Source organism: Geotrypetes seraphini, chromosome 16, assembly GCF_902459505.1.
Source record: "Geotrypetes seraphini chromosome 16, aGeoSer1.1, whole genome shotgun sequence".
NCBI classification, from domain to species: domain Eukaryota; kingdom Metazoa; phylum Chordata; class Amphibia; order Gymnophiona; family Dermophiidae; genus Geotrypetes; species Geotrypetes seraphini.
The window spans coordinates 48,763,461-48,790,411 of record NC_047099.1 but is presented as its reverse complement, the minus strand read 5'-3'; the positions used below and the strand labels follow the sequence as shown (position 1 = coordinate 48,790,411).

The window sequence follows — 26,951 nt, the reverse complement described above, 5'->3', positions numbered from 1 at the left end:
CCAACTTTTGGTGGAGCAAATGATGTTTTATCTTTTTATTTATGTAACCCCTTGTAAACCGTTATGGATAGTAACATAGTAACATAGTAGATGACGGCAGATAAAGACCCGAATGGTCCATCCAGTCTGCCCAACCTGATTCAATTTAAATTTTTTATTTTATTTTTCTTCTTAGCTATTTCTGGGCAAGAATCCAAAGCTTTACCCGGTTCTGTGCTTGGGTTCCAACTGCCGAAATCTCTATTAAGACTTACTCCAGCCCATCTACACCCTCCCAGCCATTGAAGCCCTCCCCAGCCCATCCTCCACCAAACGGCCATATACAGACACAGACCTGCAAGTCTGCCCAGTAACTGGCCTAGTTCAATATTTAATATTATTTTCTGATTCTTTGAACTCAGTCAGTTTTACTCTCCACTACCTCTCTCGGGAGCGCATTCCAGGCATCCATTACCCTCTCCGTAAAGTAGAATTTCCTAACATTGCCCCTGAATCTACCACCCCTCAACCTCAAATTATGTCCTCTGGTTTTACCATTTTCCTTTCTCTGGAAAATATTTTGTTCTACGTTAATACCCTTTAAGTATTTGAACGTCTGAATCATATCTCCCCTGTCTCTCCTTTCCTCTAGGGTATACATATTCAGGGCTTCCAGTCTCTCCTCATACGTCTTCTGGCGCAAGCCTCCTATCATTTTCGTTGCCCTCCTCTGGACCGCCTCAAGTCTTCTTACGTCTTTCGCCAGATACGGTCTCCAAAACTGAACACAATACTCCAAGTGGGGCCTCACCAATGACCTGTACAGGGGCATCAACACCTTCTTCCTTCTACTGACTACGCCTCTCTTTATACAGCCCAGAATCCTTCTGGCAGCAGCCACTGCCTTGTCACACTGTTTTTTCGCCTTTAGATCTTCGGACACTATCACCCCAAGGTCCCTCTCCCCGTCCGTGCATATCAGCTTCTCACCTCCCAGCATATACAGTTCCTTCCGATTATTAATCCCCAAATGCATTTCTTTGCATTGAATTTTAGTTGCCAGGCATTAGACCATTCCTCTAACTTTTGCAGGTCCTTTTTCATATTTTCCACTCCCTTTTCGGTGTCTACTCTGTTACAAATGGTATAGAAATTTTTTAAACAAATAAAGGCGTGAAAGTCAAGAAACATTACCTATCAACTGAGCAGTGGCGTTTTGGCAATTCGTGCACCAAGAAAAAGTCTGTTGCAATAATCAAATAAATGGAAAGTGAAAGATTGAACAGTCTGATTGAACAGAACTTAAGCTTCAAAATGCTTTCTGGACAATCAATTTCAAGTGTGATTTAATTGTTAAAAAAGAGTCTGGCATTATGCCCATATAACACAGTTTCATAATGATGGGGATGTCAGTCCCATCGAGTGAAAACGAAGCAGGAATATTGTCAACATGATGGCAGCAATATTTGAGTCTTACAAAGATTCAAACTACCCCTCCCCCCCTCTTACTAAGCTAATTAGCGCGATGGCCTGTGGTAATCGCACTGAACCCCATTGAGAATTAATGGGCATCAGTGCCACTGCTGCACCGCTTTGTAAGGGGGTAAATTTGTTCTTAAACGTAGGGATAAAAGGAAAAGAACCAGAAATAGAAGTTTGAAGAGGTAATTTCATCCTCCTATTTTCGCTATCTGTGATCCCTGCTCTTGGCTCTTAGACATTTTCTTGGGTATTTTCATCCTCCAGCCAGAATGACTGTGTTGCATGACACGATTCGATTAAAGGAGCTTTTATTGAAGTTAAAAAGATGGCAAATAAGACAACCTGAGTCAGTAACTGTTGAAGCTCTGAAAATTTGTGTTTATACATTTCATATTGCAAATATTCCTGAACTGCCTCTGACGCCAATCAGATTCATAGAATAATTCCAGTGGGGAAAACCAGAAGAGTGATTAAAGGGAAGCATTCCCAAGTCAAACAATGGCTCAAAAGGTGAAACGATGAGATTGAGACTTCTAGAACCTCTGATCTAGTTTACAGCAACACATTTTCTTTTCGCCTTCGTGTCTCTGAGCATACTTTTGAATTCTAGAAGTCTGAATCTCATCATTACACCTTTTGAGGGATTTTTTTGACTTGTGTAATACAATAATTCAGCCGATATGGACAGGTCTGTAAACCCCATTTTAAATGTACCATTTATTTGAGTCTTAGGTCATGCCCAGAATACCCAATGGGAAATGCCTCTGGTCACTAAGCCCTTTCTTGGCAAATGCTAACAAGTCAACTCGCTTGCTTTCCTTTATCATATAATGCCAGAATTCACTAGGGGGGTCTTAAGACCATCTCTTACATCTGAACCTCTCTGCTGTCTGAATTCACTCATCAAGGTGCTGACCAGTCCTGTACACTTCACTGACAGGGACCTCCAAAAAAGCCCCCGCACTCTGTGCTCCTGGCCACAATAGGTGGGAGGGAAGGAGAGACAGGATCTCGGAGGAGGAGGGGGGGGAGGTACAGCTTACGGTATATTAAGAGCTTTGTATGCCGCCTAGCCTGCACAAGATCACATTAATAAAAGCGAAAGAACTTCAAAAACACGTATGGAAAAGCTGACTTGGTTTGGGAGGTGGTAGGAGAAGACAGGGGTATATATAAATTGAATTTTATTCACATGTGTGTTTGCTCTTTGGGGTTCATCAGCTAACTTAGTGGCTATTCCAGCCCTGGTTATAATTTCACTGAAGAAGAGCAGACTGACTCTATATTTCCCAGAATGCATTAGTGATATGACCGGGTCGGATTCAGCATTCTTGGACTCACACGGATGAGGCATATGTCCCCATATGTGAGTGTGTGTGGCTATGCCTATCTTTGTACATCAGGGGTGGGGGGTCAGCCGTGAGAAGGGCATATGTTGAGCTGGAGATTCCAACTGCCTGGCTGTCCCTCCTCAAGAGTCAGAGTCCCCTGTGGATCAGCCCTGACTAGAACAGTCTCTGCGGTGAGGGTCCATCCAGGGTCGGTGGCAGTAGAGGAGAGCAAGGGGACTTGGGCTTAGGCCCCTCCTTCCTGCGCAGGAGAAAGTCAAAATTACCAGCTGTGCACATGGCATAGTAGACGTTGGCACTGTCGGGGATCACGAGTTCTGGAAAAGAAAGCAGCACAGGAAGACAGTGACCAACCAATCAGACCCCTCCCACCTCCCATGCCCAAGGATTGGCCAATCAGATCTCTCCTGTCCTCCCCTGCCCAAGGATTGGCCAATCAGATTTCTTCTTCCCTCCCATGGCCAGGAACTGGCCAGTCTAATCTCTCCTGCCCTCCCCTGCCCAAGGACTGGCCAATCAGAGCTCTCCTGCCTTCCCATGCCCAAGGATTGGCCAATCACATCTCTCCTTCCCTCCCATGCCCACAGACTGGCCAGTCTGATCACACCTGCCCTCCCCTGCCCAATCAGAGCTCTCCTGCTTTCCCATGCCCAAGGACTGGCCAATTAAATCTTTCCTTCCCTCCCACACTCAAAGACTGACCAGTTGACAGGCTTCAGCAGGTACAAGCTCTTCTCTTGATCCTACCACTCATGGCCAGAGCAGCCGCTTGTCTCACCTTTGCTCTCGGCCAGCAGTTGCACTAGCTGGAAGTCCTCTGCCCGGCTCTGCTCCAGGTTGTGCTTTTGAAGTGCTCGCAGGATAACCGCAGGAGCTTTGTCTTGACTTGTGAGCTGTGGAAAGGAGATGGCGAGAATGCTTAAGGCTTTCACAGCAACTCAACAGCATACAAGAAAGATATGAACCCAGGGGGGGAGGAGACTCTGACCTACATGTTCAACTACCTGAAGACACATTCTTAATTTCTTCATGGGCACCACCTGAATTGTCCTAAAAAGGGGCTCTGAACAGCTTGTTCTAGGTACTCTCACCTGACCAGAAGTTGCCCTTATAACCCCAAGTTATGCATATTTATTTACTGGCCTAACAGACCCTCCCTTAGGTTGGGCTTATGCGCTCTCTGTCTAATGCACATGAAGTACAACTTCTCATTTTCAGCAGTTGGAGGTGGGGAGAGGAAACAGATATGCCATCGCTGGCCTTCCTTCTTCTTCACAAGCTCTGCTTCCTTTTGATAAGTTTAGGCAATTAATTTGCCAATACTGCCTGGGAATGGGGGGAGGGGGAGAAAAGCAAACTCAGATCCAAACAAAAGGTTAAAAAAAAATTCCAAAGTATTAGCAGAGACCGAGGAGTCATGTGGAGGAGGCGGAGGAGGCAGAGAAGGCCACAGTTCATCCTTCACCTTAGTCCTCACCCTTCAGACAGATTGAACAATGCTCAGATCCAGGCTTGTTGAGCGTCACCCATGTCGAGGCTGAACATTTTCAACCCAGCCCTAAACATGTCCCAGAATCTTACATAGTGAGGGCCTGGAGGTTATGTGAAGCTCAGTAAAAACTCTAGACGGATTCCAGCTGCTGGTGGAGTACCATGAGATCAGGCAAGAAATATCTCAAACTTGTGCCTGGAGTAGCGAATTTAGAGAGGTCAACAGATGTTCTGGCCAGCTAGTAAGGCACAGAATGCCTTCAGAGCCAGTAACGAGCTTTTAAACATTACCCTGTGGCTAAGAGGTGATCAGGAATGAGCAAGTCAGGGTTGCCATATGGTTCCAGAAAAAGGAGGACGGATTGAGACATCCGGGTTTTACATTCCATTCCTGGCTGGTGGTGGGTCATCTCCAAGACCTGAGCGCTTCCTCCCTCCGGGTCCATCGTGAGGCACTCACCAGAATACTCCTGTAGAGATTGCAGGTGTCATTCTCCACGCTGACGCGTATGATGCACAAGTCTGCCATCTGTCTGTTGTAGATGGGAAGCGAGACCCCTGGTGATGGGGGCTCTTTGGCCTGGGCCACTGCTACAAGGAATGAGTCGTCTAGGGGTAGGATTGCAGCAGAGCAGGCCAGGGGCAGATCCTGCACACCCTGAATGAAGGAAGAAAGGAAAAAGGGGAGAAATCATTTCCAAACTTCTTATAAAGCTTAAACGTCTCACTCTCAACAGGGCCATTGAGTCACTGGGGTGTTATATGCAGGACCCAGCGCACTCTGTCCTCCATGGACAAGCTGGATGAGTCAGCCACAGGTTGGCAAGGTCATCCAATGCTCCCATTTTGGATTCACTCTCCTAGAGCTCAGAGGAAGGCTTTTGGGGAGCTTCCTGGGTAACTGGGGTGTTATATGCAGGACCCAGCGTGCTTTGTCCTCTCCAGGAAGCACTAGGGTCCTCTATGGACAAGCTGGATGAGTCAGCCACAGGCTGGCGAGGTCATCCAATGCTCCCATTTTTGATTCACTCTCCTAGAGCTCAGAGGAAGGCTTTTGGGGAGCCTCCTGGGTAACTGGGGTGTTATATGCAGGACCCAGCGTGCTTTGTCCTCTCCAGGAAGCACTAGGGTCCTCTATGGACAAGCTGGATGAGTCAGCCACAGGCTGGCGAGGTCATCCAATGCTCCCATTTTTGATTCACTCTCCTAGAGCTCAGAGGAAGGTTTTTGGGGAGCCTCCTGGGTAACTGGGGTGTTATATGCAGGACCCAGCGCACTCTGTCCTCTCCAGGAAACACTAGTATGTTTTTAACAATTTTCGGGAACTTAATATAAAATTACCAAGATGTTTATCCCATATTCCGGCCTGATAAACACATCCCTCAATAGATGGAAAGTCAAATATCCACGAACCCCCTAGGCTAGACCTCTCAGCTCTGTCCTGTACATCTCACTACCCAGCCCAAGTCGAAACTGGTTCAGTCTAAGCCCAGGGAAGGAGGGACAGTCCGTATTTACATTTTTTTGAGTCCAGTGTAATTCCCCCTCTGAGCCAGCTCTGTCAGTCGTCCCCCCCCCACCACCACCACCACCACACCAACATGGTACCAGGCACTTCCACTGAAGCAAAAGAAAGAGACTTTAAGGGCAAGATTTCTCTTAGGATATTACCACAAAACCTAAGATGTCGGCTCTCTTAAAATCTCTCACTAGGGTCACCAGATGTCTGGATTTCCCCGGGTTTTGAAAAGCTTCCTCAAAATCGCATTGGGCAGGAAGGCATCCACGTATGCCACTCAATGACGTCACATGCATGCCGTCATCGCATCTGCACATGCGCAGATGCCCTCCTGCCCAATGGGAGCAGGCAGCGGGGGTGGTGGGGTGGGACTGGGACAGGCCTGGGGGCTGGTCTAGGGGGTCCGGATTTTACTAAAGTCAAAACTGGAAACCCTATCTCTCACCCCTCATTTGTGACAGTTTCCACTCTTGGATATGTTCCCTCCTCAGAAAGTTCCTCCCTCTTCTCCATAGCGTCCGTTGTCAAAAAGAAGGGAACGGATAGATTTTTCCAACAAAATCTCACAGATCTTAATGGCAGTCTGACTACACTGTCCTCTATCAAAACCTCATTTATGGCCATGTCACAGGCATGAGCATCACACATGTCCCCCCCCCCCTTCATATTCTGACCTTGGGCGCTGGACCACCATCAGGAGAGGGCAGAGTGTAACCAGGGCTGTCTTCAGCGTCGCAGCTGCTCCATGAACCGGAAGGGGAAACATTCCCACGTTCCCCATTTATCCGGGGCCAGAGGGCTTCAGAGCCCATCAGGAGGCTTAGAAAAGCAAGAGTGACCCATTAGGTGAAGGCGCACACATTCTCACGCCTGAATATGTAGACATACATAGAATATGCTCTCCAGAGCTTCCTACAGGTACTTACGAGCTGAATCGCTTGGTCAGTCGCCTGCGGATCCGAGGTGAGTTGGGGCAGGAGTTGGCGGGTGGTTCTATAGATCGGGACATCCTGTAACTGAAAAAGATACTGAGATCCATCAGCCGCTATCCACTCCTCCCCTTCTTTGGTCGTGGGTCCACTCCGGTTCCCTGTTCCCCACCTCCCCTTTCCACAAAACCTGACCATTCAGTTGGTTAACACCTCCTAATCCTGAAATAACAGGCTGGTTGCTGGGGGGGGGGGGAAGTTCACTTTCACTGCCCATCATGGGGGCTAACAGAACCCTGGGCATTTTCAGCATCCTCAGATGAACTGGAACCACCTGGATGACCTGCTCTCTGCTTTTCAAACCTTTGTACTAAGCCATTATTAAGACAGACTTGGGAATAAACAGCATAGAATCTGTTTGACTCCTTGGGATCTAACTAGGTTCCTGGGACCTGGGTTGGCCACTGTTGGAAACAGGATCCTGGGCTTCGGTCTGACCCAGTATGGCAATTCTTTTGTTCTTATCTATGGGGTGGATTGGATTCATTACAGATAGATAGATAAGACAAATGTATTAAGTGGTTTACAATACTACAATTTAAATTAAACGTTGGCAAAACTGAAGTTATACTTGTAGGACATAATTTAGAGGATCTGCAAAACAGGAATTGCCATTCAGCTATAGATTTAAACCAAGGCTAACAGCCTAAGATTAATCTTGCTGAAGTTGGATTACTGCAATTCACTTTTTCTTGGACTGACCCAGGCAAAGAACTTGGATGAAAGGCTGATTACAATCCCCTGCCTTGAAACAGCTTCACTGGCTTCACAAAGTCCTTACAATAGTCCACCGGGTTTTGTATAGGTTGGCTCCGGCCTATCTCTCCTGACTGGGGATCCGGATGGCAGGGTGGAACTGGATTTTCCTTTGGGAAGGACATTAAGATCGGAAGGAGGGACCTCTACAATGAGAATGTTCTGCACCTGTGGAACAGTCTAGCTGGTCATCGGAGAATATGCACAGAATAGGTCAACTTTAAGAAATCAATGCCTAGAAACAAGTCTCGTGGCTGTCCTATAACTCATGAATATTGCCTGCGTTTATGTCTTTATAGGTATCCAATGAATATTGTCTTGTTGATGGGCTTATGAAATTTTTATGAATGTACTTGATATTGGAAACTACCTAGATTCTAGACAATATATAAATGTGTTAAATATGTGGATACAGTTTTAAAATTTGGGTGATGAATTCACATGATTTTTTACTACTAATTAATTAAATCGATAAATAAGTTAATAAAAAATTTAACAAGGTTTCTCGGACCAATGATAGAAATCCCTCTCATTGGAGGGTGAGGGTCATTGATCCTTGTTTAGTCAATTTATAGAACCCCATTCTATATCAACTTTCTCTCTTTTCTGGGTGAAATAAGAACACAATACAACTATATCACAGACAACAATTGCACGGAACAGCTGACACCCCCCTCCCCCCTTCTGATCAATGATTTTCAAATCCCCCGACACGTCCGTTTGTCTCGGAACAACTCCTGGCACTTGCGGATAGACTGTCGCCACTTGGGTCTGGTTAGTGGCCGCATGACTTCCTTTGTGGGCTTGGGCTCCTCTCAAGCTCAGATTCTGGCTCTTCTTTCCCCCCCCCTTCCCCCCCCCCCCGGTTACCTCTGGTCCTCGGTGAGCTGCCGGTGCTGGTGGAAAGTGGCCAGGACAAGTGGCTTGGCGCTCAGGCGGTAGTGTTGACAGCTCAGCTGCAGTTTCTGAATCATGGAAAGAGTCTCAAACTCCTGGGGAGAGTTCAGAGGAAGACTCGTAAGAAAAGAGGATAGAGGGGTATAGATAGAAGATTACTGGACCTGCTGGGCCACCACGTGAGCGGACTGCTGGGTCTGACCCAGCAGAGGCATTTCTTATGTTCTTATGTAACACAGCATCTCTTACGGCATGAGAGTCTAGGGGAGGGTGAGGATTTCTACAAAACATAAGGGAAATAAGGCGATATCTTTTTTTTATTGGACTCACTTCATGCATTTTTCGATTACCTTTCAAAGGATACAAGGATGTACCTAACACAATGTGAAGAGACAGTTTGAACCCAGTCCTCAGCTCAGGAGCCAACTTTTCAAAATGACTGGGGCTGCTCAACTCAGCACACATTCTCAGACAGGCCATATTTAGAAATTCTATGAACGTTGGGGCTTTTAGCGCCACAGCCAGCAAAAAAAAAAGCCTAATGCAGCTTCATATAAGGAGGAATAAAATTGATCTTTTGTTTTTTTAATTCTTTATTGGTTTTCAAACTACAAATGCGCAATAAATGATTCACATTTTAGTACATTATATAATAAGCGCCAACAAACTTACATATATTACTGCTCAAAGAAATCCCCCCCCAGCTAAGAAACAAATATATCAAAACCTTCATGAAACTATTCATAAAATCCTTGAATCAATTCCAATTCCATTCCCTTCCCTCCCTCACCCCCCAGGATGTGTATGCTTACTTCCAAACCTGTGATATTGAAATGATGAAATATTTGGAACCCACCAGACAGGAAACCCATGTCTTTGTTAAGTCCTATCACATCGTAAATCATAAAATTATACTGGTTTGGCACCCCCTGATCACATTCCGTCTCTCCCCCAACCTCACCCCCTCCTACCTGTCCTTGTGAGACTGGGACTCTTTTAGGTTTCAAATATAGAATTGATATATGTCATTTGTTATATTCCAAAAATCTGATCTGAGGAAGGTATTTAGTCCCATAAAAAGGTATCATCTTATTTTCCTTTCTTTGTTTTGATTAATTTCTATGTATTACCTTTAAAAGTGGACTGACACAGTTACCACACCACTTCACTCTCCATCAGAAACCCTTTCAGTCCCCTTCACAACTTCCTAACTCATCCTATCCCTCTCCCGGGCAATGACCCCTTCACCCCCTCTATCTCTCTCCCAGGACTTCTCCTTGCTGAACTTATGATTGTAGCAATGCATGCCAAATTGTTCTACCAATAAAGTTATGTGACTGAGTCCCTCCCCATTGGCAGCAGAAGGCAGGAAGTGCCCCTATCCTTGGTTACAGCAACTCCTGCCTTCCCCTGGAGCCCATTGGTCAGCCAATAGGCTATCAAACAGTTTTCTCTCTTCCTCCTGCAGCCCATTGGTCGGATACTCCAGCCAATAGGAGGCAGGAGCTGTAACTGGGATACAGAAGCACTTCCTTCCTGTCCTGCAGCATGCAGATTCCAGCTACCTCATTTAATAAAGTAGATCTTACAAATTTTGGAGGGGGGCCCCAGGCACCCCAAAACATCCTAGTAAATATCAATCACTTTTCTGTCCTGGATAAGAAGGCAGTGGCTCTGTGCAGTACCCAGGCAGTGCCATTTTGAAAGCCCATGGCCAGTTGTGCTCTTAAACGTTGCACGTCCACACATGGGCAAATAACTTACACTCTCGGTGGCTGAATTTTGCCACTTGAACCGTTCTAATCCCTCCTCTTTTCCGGATGTTCTGTGAATAAAATCAGCCTCCTGGGGGGTCCCTTTTCTCAGAGGTGGCTACATCTGTGAAGTCATCAATGCATGTGCTAAAAACTGCCCCCCCAATCTGCATGGCCTGGCTTCTCCCAGCCATAGAGTCTCACCTTCCTCCGTTTATCAAAGTTGATCCACCCGTTCTGCAAAATCAAGACAAAATGTTAGCTGGTGCTCTGCCCTGAGTGGGCCACATCTGACAACAAACAGGGTGGTTCGGTACTTGTGCAGTGGCCCTAGACTGACACAGATTGCCCGTCCTGCCCAGCTTACCTCCAGGAGATCCGGCAAAGCCGTGTCCAGCATGACCAAGTCCGTCAGGAAGGTGCCAAGATAAGGGACTGTAGCAGGGAAAGACTTCTGCAAAAAGATGGGAGATGAACTAATTTTCTAAAGATCTGGCTGAGCAGTGCCAGGCAGTCACCAAGCACTGATTAACAACACATTCATTCCAGTGGTGTCAGAGACATCGGATGTGAAGAAGGACTTGGCCTACCACTGGCTGATCAGAGGGGCTCAGTCTCTGCAGATGCTTGCAGTCTTCCCTGCAGCTGGTCTCCGCACTTGTAGCTTGACAGTCTTCCTCCTGAGAGTGGGGGAAAGGGCAGAGGAGACGAGAGGCACTTCTTAATGCATCAGAAACACTTCAAGTTTCAAGTTTATTAAAATTTTTGATTAATCGCTTAATCTTGCTTCAAAGCGATGTACATACATAAAAGAAAATATTTAAATTACAACTTTAAGATAAAATTGCATTTTTAAAATTAACAATAAAACATTAATTAATATATAACCATTAAATAAAAACAAACATGAATGAAGGGAAAAAGGGGAAATGAAATACAATTTATAATAGAAAAGAAGGTAGGGAAAAACATAAGGATGGGAGTTCAAAGAATTGTCGAAAGCAGCATTATTGAATTCAAGGGAAGAACTTGTTAATCAAAAGCATCTTTAAAAAGGAATGTTTTTAAATTAATCTTAAATTTCTCAATATCACGTTCTTTCCTTAAATATATTGGCAGAGAATTCCAAATTTGTGGAGCAGTAACAGAGAAGATAAATTGTTTTCTAGTATTAATGATTTTGAGAGATGGAATTGTTAATAAATGCTGTTCGTTGGATCGTAATGTTCTATTTGTAGAGTAAGGAATTAGTGTATTAAAAATAAATGCAGGTGTTTTAAAAAACATCGCTTTAAAAGTGAGTAGGCTTAGTTTATATGTTATTCTATGGGATACTGGAAGCCAATGAGCTTTCTTGAGCAGTGGTGTTACGTGATCAAATTTTTTTGTCCTTGTTAGTAATTTAATTGAAGTATTTTGTATTATTTGAAGTCGTCTTATTTCATTCTGTGCAATTCCTTTATAAAGGGCATTGCAGTAATCGATTCTAGAGATTACTAAAGAGTGGATCAGGATATTTAGAGATTTAGAACAAAGATATTGTGAAAGAGAGCGAATTTGACGGAGTCTATAGAATGATGATTTTACGATACTACCTATGTGTTCATGAAAAGTTAATTTATTATCAAATATGACTCCTAGAATTTTAATTGAATCAACTAATTGCAAAGGAATATTTTTTATATTAATAGGGGTGATAAGTTTAGGATTTTCTTTCCATGGAAAAAGCACCGTTTTTGTTTGAGTACTGAGTACTTGAGTACTGGTAGCCCTGGGCAAACCTTCAAAGCTTAGGCACCTCCTCATTTCCCTAACACCCCTCCCCCCCAGTTAACCACAAGGACTATGACCATCCCACAATAAGCACAAAGGGGGGCTGTTATCTGAATATTTTACCGCTGGGATTATCTACCAGTACAAGGATCTCTCCCATCCCAAGCCTCAGAGTGTCTCACCTGTACAAGGATCTCCCGACTACACATGTGGTTATTTTCATCAGAGAAAATACTGGATAACTTGTGAAAGATGGATATTGTATCTCTGCAAAATAGAAGCTTCTAATTACTGCACAATGAGATGGAAGATAAAATTCAAGAGCAAAAGATGGGCACAGCCTGTCACCATTACGACTGGAGGGTCTGGGGAATGGACACAGAGACACCGAGCCAGTTTGTTTTAGGACAGGGGTAGGCAATTCTGGTCCTCGAGAGCCGGAGCCAGGTCAGGTTTTCAAGATATCCAAAATAAATATGCATGAGATAGTTTTGCATCTCAAGGAGGCAGTGCATGCAAATCCATCTCATGCATATTCATTGTGGAGATCCTGAAAACCTGACGTCAGGTAGTTGAGGCCAGTAACGCACTCGACTTCAAGGGACGATGGGATAAACATGTAGGTTCGCTCCGGGAAATTCTTAGAGGGAGGGTTCTTGTTGAGGGAGGGTTCTTCGAGTAGGCAGACTTGTTGGGCAGACGGCCCTTTTCTGCCGTCATACTCTATGTTTCTATGGCTCCAGCTCTCGAGGACCGGAATTGCCTACCCCTGCACTAGAGGAAAGAAGAGATAACAGGAGATATGAAGCTGACATTTAAATACTTGAATGGTATTACATAGTAACATAGTAGATATTCATTGTGGATAGCCTGAAAACCTGACCTGTCTGTGGCTCTTGAGGACCGGAACTGCCTACCCCTGGTTTAGGAGATGGCCACAGAGATACAGAGGCTGTCACCTCTAGGACTGGAGGGTTCAGGGGATGGCCACAGGGATACAGAGCCTGTCACCTCTAGGACTGGAGGGTTCAGGGGATGGCCACAGGGATACAAAGCCTGTCACCTCTAGGACTGGAGGGTTCAGGGGATGGACATGGAGCTATAGAACCCGTCACCTTTGGGATGTGCTCTGTGAATGAGAAAAGAATTGTCTCACCTGTTGACGGCAGCCCAGGTCCTCTTCAGCCTGTAAATGGGGTTGGACTGCAGGGCTGACAGAATGGCTCTCAGTGATGAGAAATTCCTCAAAAGCCGACACTTCTAAGGAGAAGGAGAAATTGACCAGTATAGAGAACTGAGGGCGATGGGGCACATTTTCCATACACTGTGGCCGTTGCATTAGTTATATGGCTTTTCAGCAGGGGACGGGGGATGGGGGTGGGGGTTAATGCTATTCTATGTGTTTAAAGATATACATTTAAGCAAGAACAGGTAAAGAACGGATACTGTACTGTATATCTTAGACTTTCAGCCGCCAAATTTTACCTCTTTTCACACATTTCACTTTAGCCATCCTATGTTAACTGGTGACCTGTTGGTTGTTTGTTTTTTTTTTTTTTCAAAGCACTTTTTCCTGTCCGTGTCACAGTCAAACAGAGTTTGAATATCCAGCAGGTCGTGCTTGGAAGGTCTTGTCTCAGACATCTAACGTGCTCGGACAGGCTCTTTCATAAAGGCACAGGGGTGAACCCAGGTGCCTTGTTAGAAAATGACCCTTTTGTTGCCTAGTTTAAGTATTTGTGACATACATGATATGACCCACAAAAGTCAATTTTCCACTAGTGGCAGGAGTCTGGGTCTCCAAACGTTCCTTGACCCAGAGAGCATTTCCCCGTTCTCCATCCCCCATCTTGCCACCTCACCTGTGCAATAGAAATCCACTTCTCCAGCACTTTCGCCCTCTGCTGACCCTTCAGCTGCACATCCGCCAGCACCGAGGCTGTGACACAGCCTGCCACGGAATTGAACTGGGCCACGGTGGCACGGACGGTGGGGGCCAGGTTCTTGTCTTTGTCCCTCTGAGACCAGATGCAGCCCAGGCAATGGAAAGACTCCACTTTCTGGAAGAGCTTCTGCCCACCAGGAGTGAGAAGATAAGAACAGTCAGAGGAGCGATCGTTAAAACCAATTTGGGTGACTTTCATGAAAAGACGATTAATAAATCCCAATAGATAAATTTCACAGGGAGGGGTTAATACCTGTGAAACTGCTCTCCCTTCTAAAGCTATACCCAACCTGCACAGAGTCAACAACCAAACTGGCCTGTGACTTGGAAACCAGTTTTTCCATGAGTTACACATTCCCAAAAGGATAGCCCCTCTTGCCACACCTCCCTGTCTCCATCACTCCACCACACCTCCATCTCCTACCCCTCAACACCTTCACTCTTTTCCATCTCCATTCCTCCATCCCCTTCTGTCTTACCGCATCCATGAGTGTTAGCTGCTCAGCCACATCTTCTGCGGTGAACGACAAGAGATCTGGGGTCTCTAACAAGCCATCGGTTTCTTCTTCTGGTGTCAGGAAAGTCAACTGCTGAGGGAAGCCTACTGCAGAGAAATATTAAGGATAAAGGGAAGAGAGGCTGAAGCAATTCTACCGATGCATGGGAGGGAAGGGATAGACCGGGGAGAGAAGGAGAGGAGAGGGATAAGGCGAGATGCAGGGAGGGAATAGGAGAAATCAGTGTTTCTCATGGTGTGGCCCCAGACCCCCAGGGGTATCTCCCATCCCTAAAAATGGAGACAGGACAGAAGTGGGGAAAGGTTTATTGCAAACACTAATGCTTTTTACCAGTACATAGGCACTCAGATCCAGAAAAAAACAAACAATGATACTGTCCCACAAGGAAGGTCTGTGGTGAAAGGTATTCCTGACAAATGCGCCCCCCTCCCCTGCCAGTCTTGATATGGTGCACTAGTCATGGGCTCAGGAGGGAATCTTTCACCAGGATGACCAGGGTGGACTGGAATGTGGAAAAGGTGGCACCGGACGAGCTCAAGGCATCCAAGCGATGGCTCTTCCACAACCAGTTCAGAAAGTTAGAAACAGGAGATCAGAACTGCGGCTGAAGGACAAGGAGTCCCAGATGGCAGAAAGACTTACTGTCCTGCTCTGCTTCCTCCTCCTCCTCCTCCTCCTGGAACTGCTGCAGAAGCCTCTCGGCCTGGTTGTCGCCCTCATCTCTTTCTGCCCCTCTGGAGGCCTTTCTCAGGTAGGTTTGAGCCTTCCTCAGACTGTGGTAGTGGGGTGGCTCTCGGAAATCTTCAGGGCGAAACTCCAGCCAGGTGTGAAGAACATAGAGTACAGCACTGCAAGAGAAACGATGCCCCAGAGTTATCTCTGCATGTCTTCCCTTCATAATAGCAGGAGTGAAACTGATCAAGACAGGGAGGGGTTGCGCCAGGTCACACTGGAAGAAGTGAATGGGATGTGACAGGGCAAGGACTCTGGTGTTCAGATGTTTCCTCACCTTTGCATTTTTTCTGGATACCCCTCAGAGGCATCACAGCATTGGGCCCCTGCTGAGTTCTGATCAGAGCAGCCAAGGTTCTGAGTTTCTGAAGACGGAGCCCCTTCTCCGATCGGCCAAGAACTAAATAAGGAAGATGTGATGTTGAAGGGGTTGTGCCAACACAAGATCAGCTCATCTAATCTAATACAAGATTTCTGAATCACTCTAATACAGTGGTCTCAAACTCGCAGTCCGCCAGGTACTATTTTGAGGCCCTGGGTATGTTTATCATAATCACAAAAGTAAAATAAAACAGTTTCTTGATCAAAGGTCTCTTTAGCTATAAATGACAATATTATGATTAAGACTTAGCCAAAAGGAAAGATTTATAAACTATAAAGAGTTTTACCTCCTGCAAAGTTGTCATTTCTTTAATAAGACATTAACTCCAAGTACCTCCAAATCCAAACTATGGCCCTGCAAAGGGTTTGAGTTGGAGACCACTGTTCTAATACCATGTAGTTAAAGGCACCTCCTTGGGTAAAAAGATGTCTTTACAATTCTTTAACTAAAAGTACTTACTTTACAATCTATCACATAAAAATGTTTTCAACATTCTACGAAATTTCCAATAACTAACTTCTGTCCTTATTTGTATGGGTAAATCATTCCAAATAACAATAGCAGCTTATGTAAAAGAAGGATTAGGTTAACGTTTAAAAGAGGGAAAATACAATAAAAATCTATTAGCTGAATAATGCAAACGTGAAAGGAGCAACATGAGATGATCGGAAGCCTCTGCCTGTATAATATGATAAATCAGAAAAACAGTTTTAAATGCACACATTTCTCTATAGGCAGCCAATGGAGCTTCTTATATAGAAACACTCTTGTAATAATAATAATAATAACTCTATTCTTTTATACCGCCATAACCAAAAGTTCTAGGCGGTTTACACTAAAAAGAGCTGGACAATCAGTGAAATACAATAATACAGTAAAAAATACAAATATTTGTAAAATAGAATTTCAATAATAAAACTATCATTAAGTAATAAATTTATCGAACTTAATGAATTTCCGATAACATAGCTTGCTAAATACATTTACCTAACCAAGATTGTTGCTAGGGGCCTATCTAAGAAGGTCTTCTATCTACACCCATTAATTTTTGGATAAGCAAATAAATAGAAGTTTCTGGTTTCTCTTGATGGTCTAATGAGGAAAAAGGGAAGCTGGAGACAATCCCGATATCAACTTAAAGCAGATACAGGAAAATTTGAATAATACTCTTGCCTCCAAAGGCAGCCAATGAAGTAAACGATAATATGGACTAATAGGGTTGTTCTTTTTTAAACCAAAAATCAACCGAACAGCTGTATTCTGAATTATCTTGAATTTCCTTAAAATTTTTTTGGGTGCTCCTAAATAGATGATGTTACAATAGTCTAAAATAGATAAAACTAATGCCTGCACCAATAGTCTGAACGATAAAGGATCAAAATATTTTTTTTATGGTTCTTAATTTCCACAATGTAAAAAAGCAGTTTTGTACCACTAAGTTCGTGTGCTCTGCTAGTGTTAATGTCGGTCTAGTGGGACTCCCAGAATTTTGATAGATTTAATAATCGGGTAGTCATGACCATTAAGATGAAGCAATGAGTTTGTTATTTTGTTGTTGGGACTAGCCAAGAAAAGTTTGGTCTTTTCCGTTTGAAATTAATTGTCCACTGTTCTATCTGTGTCATAACAGAAGATATCTGGTTTAAAATTTCAGTGGTAAAATTATTTAGAGGGATTAAAATAGAAATGTCATCTGCGTATATATAAACTTGTTCCATCTTGTCTCTTCAGACCATATATCAACCTCATTGCAATGTTTTGAAACAGCTGAAATTTCTTTTTTTGTTTGTTTTTTTTACCACTTTTGAGTTTAAATTAAAATACTGTACAAAGAATTACAATAATCAAATTTGTGATAATATCAACATCTGAGCCCAAACTCAATAAGAGACATGGTCTGCCTGTCCGCAACTTGAAGGATATTCTAAAGAAACAGTCTGTGAACAAGCTCTGCCGTCTCACCTCTCCAGAAGTAACTGCAGCACACTGCTTGTGTCTGTAAAGGTGCGGTAGGTGGCTAGGAAGCTGTGAATGTAGCCCTCGTCGTGGCTCCCGTAGACAGCACTAAGGTTTTGGACCAGCCTAGGCAGGGTCCCGGCTTTCAGAGTACGCAGCTTGCAGGTCCGGTAGTGGACAAAGTCACAGCCTGGGGATGATGGAAATTCGGCAGTGTCCTGTGGGGGGGGGGACCAGAGATGAAGGGTCAATGGGGAGCCTGAGAATCTGATAAATACGTTTGTGTGTGTGTATATAGTTGTGTCTCTTCGTATGTGTGTGTTGATTGACATTTCTCTGTACCGTGGCAAGGCTTCCTTCACGTCCAGGTGTATCAGTTTTGGACCTCCAAAGTGTGATGTTGTATACAGCATCATCCTCCACCTCCTCACCCCACTCCTGGAAGGGGCTCTGCAAATGAACAGAGAGAAGTGGAGAGGGCAAGAAACAAGATGATATCTAGAGCCCACATCATACAACATATGCAACTCCCGCAACAACCAACATCCCATCATCTCATTATGAAACAAATTAAAATCCCAAAGCACCCCCTGTCCCATCATACAACAGATCCAACTCTCACACCACCCAACAGTTCCAGTCATTCAACAGATCTACTGCTCACCTCATTATATGATAGAAATAGAGACCGTCCTCCAAAATCCCATCAGAAAACAAACCTGCCAACAACATAAGTCATGGATCCTCCCCCTTCATACCAACCATGTTATCCCAGTTTTAAAGTGTCTTAGTCCTTTTCAATAATATGAAACTGAAGAACTAGGCCTACATCTTAATTGGGGCTCTTCTCTTGCTATTTTGCTCATGCTGGGAGGGAGATGCTAAAGGAGCTCCTTGGTCTGTATCCTGAGGTCATGCTACATTCCCATTAACTCTGTGACTGATGGGAGGGGTGGTGAGTGCCTTTTCTCAACACTGTTTCTTTATTCAGGATGAACTGTGGTTCTTTAATAAGTCTTTGCATTTCTAAGTCAAACTTGGTAAGGAATGCCTGGTTACAGGACATTGAGGGGGGACATAAATCACACATGGATGTCCCATCTCTGCCTCCCCACCCCGGGTTCTCGTCACACCCCGAGACCACTCAGAGCAGCCTCTGTAGTTTTCATATTTGGGATTTGAGGCAGAGAGAGGTTACTTTCCTGCAATACCAGGTGTACTCATTAGTTCTGGGCTAGAGGTTTGTTCTTTCATGCTTCACAGCCTCATGGACTTTGTCTAGGGCAACAGGTCAATCAGATCTCATGACATCTCAGCCCCACAAGATTGCATGCAAGAAACACAGAATTATTGCACAGGGGGAAACCGGAATTCATACCCACACTCACATTCATTGTGTTCCAGAGGGTGTAGGACAGGGAGTCCTCCGTCACCTACATCATAGTACAGCAGTAAAGGCTGGAAATGACATTCACAGTGTATCAGGGGGCTGTACCACAGGGGCAAGGCCAGGGATCACAGTGTAGAGGGCTTTAGCACTGTGCAAGAGACAGCTAAGGGCTGGGCTGTCTATTTCTTTCGTCTGATGCACATCCGTCTCTATAACAGAGATGGTGATCCTGGGACCCAGGTACCAAAAGTGACATTAAATGGCCAGTTATGTTGCTATACCCCTCTCCAGACGAGAGAGGCACAGCGGGAGTTATCTCACAGCTACACCTAGATTAAGCATTGGGTCATTAGGGCATAGACAGGGGGTGGGTAAGCAGAGTGAGTAGACTTGATGGGCTGTAGCCCTTTTCTGCCGTCATCTTCTATGTTTCTATTGAGAAGATAGAGAACATCACACTGGCAAACCCTCCCAAAACTACAGATTTTTGGTTTACTAATAGCAGAGAAGTGTTACCATCTAATCTTACCCTAAGCTCTGTTGATTTGGTGCTGGTGGAGAAACCTTCCCAGGTTTTGAAAGGATTTTAAGATTGTGTTCCATCTATAGATTCCCAAGGAAAAGTCTTTTTTTGAGTCAATATTCAAAGCCATTTAACTGGCCAGAATGGGTTCTTTGTTTGGGGCTAACCGGCTATTTTGGGGGGAAATTCGGAAGGGCAGAGTCAGTCTTTGGCCAGTTAAATATTCAGCACTAAACCAACCAGGGTAGACACATGAATAGACCCACATAAAAGTCAATCCTATCATTATGCGGTTCTTCATCGCCGGCAATGGTTCAGTCAGCTCCGTATACATGGAAATTCAGTGCCAAATCCCAGATATGGCCCAAGAATTATCCAGGCTGGTGGCAGTCAGCAAAACACGGAATACCGACCCCTTTCAAACCAAAACAAGTAAGTTCCGCATTTGCTGTGCTGGAACAGAGATCGCTACTGACTCATTTGCACTACGCCTGGCCCGCAAAGCCCTCTATCAAGGTACCCCATCCTACCTTTTGAACCCGGTTCTTATTTTACACTCCAGCTCCATCACTTTACTCTCTTGATGCAAATCGATTAGTTCTTCCCTCTCCAGCTGGAGATTATTACGAATCCACCAGGTATTTGGTTTTCTTTTTCGTGGCCCTTAACTTATGTAATGCCTTGCCCCAGTCCATCTGGAGCTTCCCAACCTACTCTTCAGATCCCTTTGTAGGGAATGCAGCTCTTGTGTGGGGGGGTTGTTTTGAGTTGGAGGGTTTTTTGGGAGGATTGAATGGATGTATCTTGCCTATACCACTGAAATTATAGCGTTCCTTTCTATCTGTTTTTAATCTAGATTGTACACCTTTGGAATTGAGGTAGAGCAAATACTGAAATAAATAAAGTGAATTATATAGTCTGCAATTTCTAATTAATTACTAAAGGCTCAAAGGATTCTATACATTGTGGATAAGCCCCAGATCCTCTGTGCTCTACTGTAATGGAATTGGGCTTCACGTCTTACGTTTCATTCACTAGATCACTGCATGTTTAATATCTGATAGAGGATATATTACATTGATTTTTGGAATAGGAGCTTGTTTCATTCACTCCATGCATCAACCTGGTATTGCAGTATCCCCCCCCCCCAAAAAAAAAAAAAGAGAAATTGCCATTTGTTGGGAGACTACGTTCCAAGTGAATTTTTTTTTTTTTTAATTCTTTATTCATTTTTTAATCTTACAAGTGTACAAATAATAAAACATTTAAAATTAAATACATCAAGTAAATTTTAAAGGGCTCTTTTTCTTATCAGGCAGTGAAAAATTGGAACTTTTTACCTTCGGAAATTAAGTGTCAATCTCCCTATTGTTCTTTGTGAAAATATTTTAAATCCGATCTTTTTAGGCAAGGTTTCATTCAGAATCTAGACCGAGTCTTACTATAATTTGAATTTGACTATAATTCCTAGTGTTGTTCTAGCCTTGGTACTTTTTGTTAAGGTCTTATTTAAAACCAAAGATTAAAGTATGGAATGAATGCCAGGAACACCGGCTGCAGGTTGCTTTCTCCTTGTCTGAGGGATCTCCTCCTCTGCCCTGATTGTTCCTCTTGGCCTGGATCAAAAGGCAGCTGCCTATTTCATTTCCCCCTTCCCCTTGGCACTCTCTGCTGCTTGTTTCCCCTCCAAGTCGCTCCTCCATGCTCTGGCTACATCCCGCCCTCTTCTTGGCAGTCTCTGTACCCAGATGGGAAAGTGCTCACTGACCCAACCAGTTTGGCAAGACTGACTAGAGCTGGTGGGGACAAGGAGGAGGGGGGAGTTCAGTCTCTTGCAGAATCAGAAAGCCAAACCCAGTCCCTGGCCTGGCGCTGGGACTCCTCCCACCTCCTCAGCCCTTCTCTTTGAGCCTAGGGAGGAAATATGAGGTCTAAGAACTGCTGGGACTTCTGGGTTCTAAACTTGGCTCTGTCACTTTAATTATCTCCCTGTGCCATACTGGGTAAGACCAATGAACCATTGTGCCCAGAAGCATTCTGGATCACATGGAAATCATGGGGAAATCCATTTCCAGTTGCTCTCCTGTGGAAGAAGTGATGCCATCAACCTGCTTAATAATAGTTTACAGATCTGTCTAATTAACGCAGATATGTGAATCAGCCTGGCCGTACATCTAGAAAAACCCCACTTCCTCCAGTTTCTTTTAAATCGGCTGGTGCACCCTTAGTCTTAGTCTAATTTGAATTTCTTTCTCCTGCCACATCCCCCCTCAGCCTTCTCATCTCTTTTGCAAGCCAAGGAACCCTAACCTCTTCAACCTTTCCTCCCATCCCCTTTATTGCCCGTCTACTTCTCCCTCCAAATTTGTAGGTTTAGGACTTGTGACTTTGGTTATTTGCAAGTATCTAAACCCTGACCCACCCCTGCTTTCCTCCCTCTTCGCAGACCTCTCCACACCTTATCTGGTGATCTAGCGGTGAAGCGGGACAGGAATGATCTTCCTATGATCTCCCCCCCTGCAGAGGTGTGAACAGCCATTTTGGTTCACGGCTCTGCACGGGGCAGGAGCATAAGACACCATTTGAGGCCCACCACTGGCTACATCTCTTTCCTCATAGCGAGCTCAATTGATCACTACCCTCTGTCGCCTTCCACTCAACCAGTTCCTAACCCAGCCTGTCATTTTGGGACCCATCCCGAGGGCACTCAGTTTATTTATTAGATGTCTGTGTAGAACACTGTCAAAGGCTTTGCTAAAATCTAAATACACCACATCTAGTGCACGAAGGTGCAATTCTGGTGCCGATTTTTAGGCACCATAAAGACCCGAATGGTCCATTAAACTCTGCCCAACCGTACACGCTCTATAAATGAATGATTTAATGTAAATTTTCCTTTTTCTTAGCCACAAACCCAGAGCTCTGCCCAGTCCTATAATTAGGTTCTATCTACTGAAGCTCACTGCATTCAATCTAAACCATCCCAGCCCATCCTCAAATGAATGGCCATATACAGGACCAGTGGTGTAAAGAAAGTGAGTGGCACCCCCCCCCCCCCACCTCCTTCCCCGTCCCCTTCTGCCACGCACATGCCGCTTTCCTTGCCCGTACCTCTGCAACGTTCCTGGCTCTTCCTTTGATGTCACTTCCTAGGTGCGGGTCCTGGAAGTGACATCAGAGGAAGACTTGACAGCAGGTTGGGGGTTAAGGTATGGGGGAAGGGAAGTGGCGTGAATGCACAGAACTCAAGTCAGTCCGCTCCCCCTTACGACACTATAAGGGACACAGACCAGTACTGGCCTTGGTTCTTCAATATACTCATATACCATTCTTTTTTGATTCGAGATCCTGTGTTCATCCCACCCTTTTTTGAACTCTGTCACCGTTTTCCTCTCCACCATCTCAGTTAAAACATTGTTTAAATGGCATTTTTTTTTTTTTTTTACTGAGCTTGGGCGTCTACTGGGGTCTACAAGATCAGCACCGGTTAGGGGATCCGGGCCTTGATGCATAAGTGCTGTTTTACACGGTGTTCAGAAAAAGCCCCACAATATTTGACCCAGAAGAATTTGAGAAAAACCCACGCCTTATTCGCTTTCCCTTCAGTTAGTGGCTGCAAATACAAGTCTCCTTTCAAGCTTCATTGCATGATAGTGACTTTTAAGAACTTGTTCCTAACATCCCACACTTATCTTCAATTTAGAAAGCAATTGAAAGGAGAAATTAAGTTCTTACCTGTTAATTTACTTTCTTTTAGCTTCTCCAGACCGGTAGAGGAAATCTTACAAGTGAGGGGGCTGTTTCGGTGGGCCGAGCGTGTCCTGGATCGTGAGTCTGATGACTGGTCCTTGATGGATCAGGAGGTGGCAAAGTTTTGGACGTGGCATCCACCGAGCAAGTGCGAAACCACTCCAAAACCTATAGACTTGGCAGACGTCTGCACCAAGTCAGAGAGCATCTGAGAGGAACAAGGCAGCCATCACAACTTTGCCGCCTCCTGTTCCTTTTGATCCACCAAGGACACACTCGGACCACCAGCCCCCTCCCTTGTAAGATTTCCTATACTGGTCTAGAGAGTGCTAAAAAAACCCATTTTTTCAATAAATTCATAGGCAACTAATTTCTCTCAACTTATCCATCCTTTGTATTTATTATTAATCTTCTGTCAACCGCATTGAACTATTTGGTTATGCAGTCCAGAAACTGATTTATTGTATTGTATTCTATTATAAAAAGCGGGACACCTGACATTTTTCCAAATAACCCAAAGCCAAACGTACTATTATTAAAAAGCGATTGCTTCTGTATTTACCGAAGAGGACGTACACAACATACCGGAAGCCGACAGGCTATACGCAGGAAATGAAGACGGGAAACTGACAGGGTTGATGGTCAGTCTAGAAGAGGTATGCAGGCAGATTGATAGGCTCAAAAACGATAAATCCCCAGGACTGGGTGACATCCATCCGAGGGTAATCAAGGAACTGAAAGAGGCTATAGCTGAACTGCTTCAACTAATAGCCAATCTGTCGATCAAATCGGGAAGGATTCCGGAAGACTGGAAAGTGGCAATTGTTACGCCGATCTTCAAGAAAGGTTCGAGGGGAGATCTGGGAAACTACAGACCGGTGAGTCTGACCTCGGTACCGGGAAAGATGGTAGAGCCGCTGATAATGGACCACATCATTGGTCACCTCGACGGACACAATCTGATGAGGATTAGCCAGCACGGTTTCAGCAAAGGAAGATCTTGCTTGACGAACTTGCTGCACTTCTTTGAGGGAATTAACAGGCAGATAGACAAGGGTGACCCGGTTGACACTGTATATCTGGATTTTCAGAAGGCATTCGACAAGGTCCTGCATGAACGACTACTTTGAAAAATTGCAAGCCATGGAATTGAAGGTGAAATACTCACGTGGATTAAAAACTGGCTGGCGGATAGAAAACAGAGAGTGAGGGTAAATGGACAATACTCGGATTGGAAAAGCGTCACGAGTGGAGTGCCGCAGGGTTCGGTGCTTGGACCCGTGCTCTTCAACATATTTATAAACGACCTGGAAATTGGTACGACCAGTGAGGTGATTAAATTTGCGGATGATACAAAGTTATTCAGAGTAATGAAGACGCGAGAGGATTGCGAAGACCTGCAATGTGACATAAACATGCTTGAGAAATGGGCCGCAACATGGCAAATGAGGTTTAGCGTGGATAAGTGTAAGGTGATGCATGTCGGTAACAAAAATCTTATACACGAATACAGGATGTCCAGTGCAGTACTTGGAGAGACAACCCAGGAAAGAGACTTGGGAGTACTGGTCAACAAGTCAATGAAGCCGTCCGCACAATGTGCGGTGGCGGCAAAAAGGGCAAACAGAATGCTAGGAATGATTAAGAAGGGGATCACAAACAGATTGGAGAAGGTTATCATGCTGCTGTACTGGGCCATGGTGCACCCTCACCTAGAGTACTGCGTCTAGCACTGGTTGCCGTACATGAAGAAGGACACAGTACTACTCGAAAGAGTCCAGAGAAGAGAGACTAAAATGGTTAAGGGGCTGGAGGAGTTGCTGTACAGTGAGAGATTAGAGAAACTGGGCCTCTTCTCCCTTGAAAAGAGGAGATTGAGAGGGGACATGATCGAAACATTCAAGATAATGAAGGGAATAGACTTAGTAGATAAAGACAGATTGTTCACCCTCTCCAAGGTAGGGAGAATGAGAGGGAACTCTCTAAAGCTGAAAGGGGATAGATTCCGTACAAACGTAAGGAAGTTCTTCTTTACCCAGAGTGGTAGAAATCTAGAACGCTCTTCCGAAAGGCTGTTATAGGGGAAAGCACCCGTCAAGACAAGGTTGGATAAGTTCCTACTGGAACAGAGCATACGAAGGTAAGGCTAGACTCAAATAGGACACTGGTCTTTGACCTAAGGGCAGCCGTGTGAGCGGACTGCTGGGCACGATGACCCAGCAGCGGCAAATCTTATGGTCTAATGACAGCATTTCAGGGGTCTTTATAACTCAAAGCCCTCCCCAAAATGAGGAGCAGGCCATTTCTCATATACGAGAGAGGGGCAATGCAATTTTCACACCCCATTTAGCTGGGTGAAAGAGCATCTGAAAGTCGGCTGTCTTGAAACGGGCTACAGGTGCACAAAAGGCTCCCCACAAGAGCATCGTCCTCGGAGCATTTAATGATCCACACATTGTTTTCTGCTGAGAAGCAGAGTGAAATGGCCGTGCATATTTTTCACTTTGAAAATCGGTGCAAACTGACACAAGCAGTCCGAAAATTATTCCTGAAATTCCATCGCCCTCAGTGTGGCGAGGACCTCCTACAACTTGGCATCACCTTATCACTCCCATTTCTAAACAAATTAAAAAGCACGATCCCAGTGGAAACTGACCATTTAATATGATTCTATTTCCTGCTTCTAACCAGTTCCCAGTCCAGAATTAGGCACTGAATTCTATCCCAGGACTTTTCGATTTCCTTTCAAATGCTTTTGAAAATGCAGATACACTTTATCAACTGGTTCACTCGTGTTTATTAACGCCCACAGGTTGACAAAGCAAGATCTCCCTCCGCTAAATCCTTCTTGGCTCTGCTCCTTATGGCATTTGATTAGGACTGATCTCGAGTCTCTTTTAAGAACTGGCATTATATCGACTACCCTCCTCTGCTCAGCTACAATGAGAATTAAATGATAGCTCTAATCCCCGGCTCTGTCACTGATTCTGTATGTCTGACCTTGGGCCAGAGTCGCTTTCTTTCCCTCTGCCTCCGTTGACGTCATCATAACTAAATAATACATACCATGCTTAGCTCCTTCCCCATGCCAGGGTCCGATGGTCTCATCTGGAGATGGGGATCCCAGTTCCCCTCAGCTGGGATGTTCTTCCCTTCTCACATAGTCCCTGGGGAGAGGGAATGAACTCCTGCATCTGTCATCAAATCCTGGGGAGAAGAAATCTCCAGCATAGAGAGGCTTGGAAGGGGGGGGGGGGGGGCGGTGTCTCAGGTACAGGTGTGCATATAGCAGGGAGATCCTGGAGATGTCAGACAGAATGGCAACAGGGTCTCTCAAAGCTTTAGGGAAAAGGCTCTCTAGCAGAGGTGCTACGATGAATTGGGGAGGTCTTGGGGAGGAGGGATATTTAGCAGAGAGAGCCCGAGGTGGAGGAAAATCAGGGAGCTCTGGAAGAGAAGTACTTAAGGTAGGCTGTAGTATCTGGAAAAGGTGCTGGGGGAGGGCAATTGGGGTGAGGGGGAAGCAGGGAATAGGATCTGGGAAAGGTACTGAGGTGGGGGAACTGGGAAGTTCTGATGGAGGCGTGCATGGGGTAAGGGGGTTAGAAATGCAGAAACGCAGGGGGAAGGTGTGGGGGTGACGGAGGTGTTACCTGAAGGAAGAACCCCCCTCCCCTCTTTCTGGCTGCCTTCTCCTCTGTCCTTGTCTCCCAAAGGCACCAGGGCAGTCCTTGTTGTGGAAACTCAGGGACGATGTTATCACAAA

The 26,951-nt window shown here is 45.0% G+C and overlaps 1 protein-coding gene across 3 annotated transcripts; it reads right to left on the bottom strand.

The window, feature by feature from the left end:
• Positions 1–1,752: 1,752 nt before the first annotated feature.
• On the bottom strand, positions 1,753–26,951 carry RGL3 (ral guanine nucleotide dissociation stimulator like 3). Of its 3 annotated transcripts, XM_033924262.1 has the most exons (19): positions 26,839–26,951; positions 26,252–26,352; positions 17,865–17,972; positions 17,529–17,740; positions 15,462–15,584; positions 15,095–15,300; positions 14,414–14,538; positions 13,852–14,061; positions 13,146–13,249; positions 12,172–12,256; positions 10,807–10,896; positions 10,584–10,670; positions 10,421–10,453; positions 8,436–8,557; positions 6,747–6,836; positions 6,495–6,639; positions 4,762–4,959; positions 3,589–3,703; positions 1,753–3,127 (listed from the first exon to the last, which is right to left on the bottom strand). In XM_033924262.1, exons 2-19 carry the CDS (start codon positions 26,291–26,293, stop codon positions 2,967–2,969), a joined length of 2,256 nt encoding a protein of 751 aa, XP_033780153.1. In that variant the 5' UTR covers positions 26,294–26,352; positions 26,839–26,951; the 3' UTR covers positions 1,753–2,966. The 3 variants fall into 3 exon arrangements, with proteins under 3 accessions (XP_033780153.1, XP_033780155.1, XP_033780154.1); XM_033924264.1 differs by lacking the exon at positions 26,839–26,951 and having other exon boundaries at positions 1,753–3,051; positions 26,252–26,830; XM_033924263.1 differs by lacking the exon at positions 26,839–26,951 and having other exon boundaries at positions 14,414–14,535; positions 26,252–26,830.

What these genes read in the sequence shown, in the direction of transcription:
- RGL3 (XM_033924262.1), bottom strand. Translation starts at nt 26,293, where the DNA reads ATGAGACCATCGGACCCTGGCATGGGGAAGGAGCTAAGCATG. An exon ending in CTGCAGTTACTTCTGGAGAG is followed by an intron (nt 15,585 to 17,528) that starts GTGAGACGGCAG and finishes TTCCTTATTTAG; the next exon opens with TTCTTGGCCGATCGGAGAAG. An exon ending in AGTGGATTTCTATTGCACAG is followed by an intron (nt 13,250 to 13,851) that starts GTGAGGTGGCAA and finishes CCTTCTCCTTAG; the next exon opens with AAGTGTCGGCTTTTGAGGAA.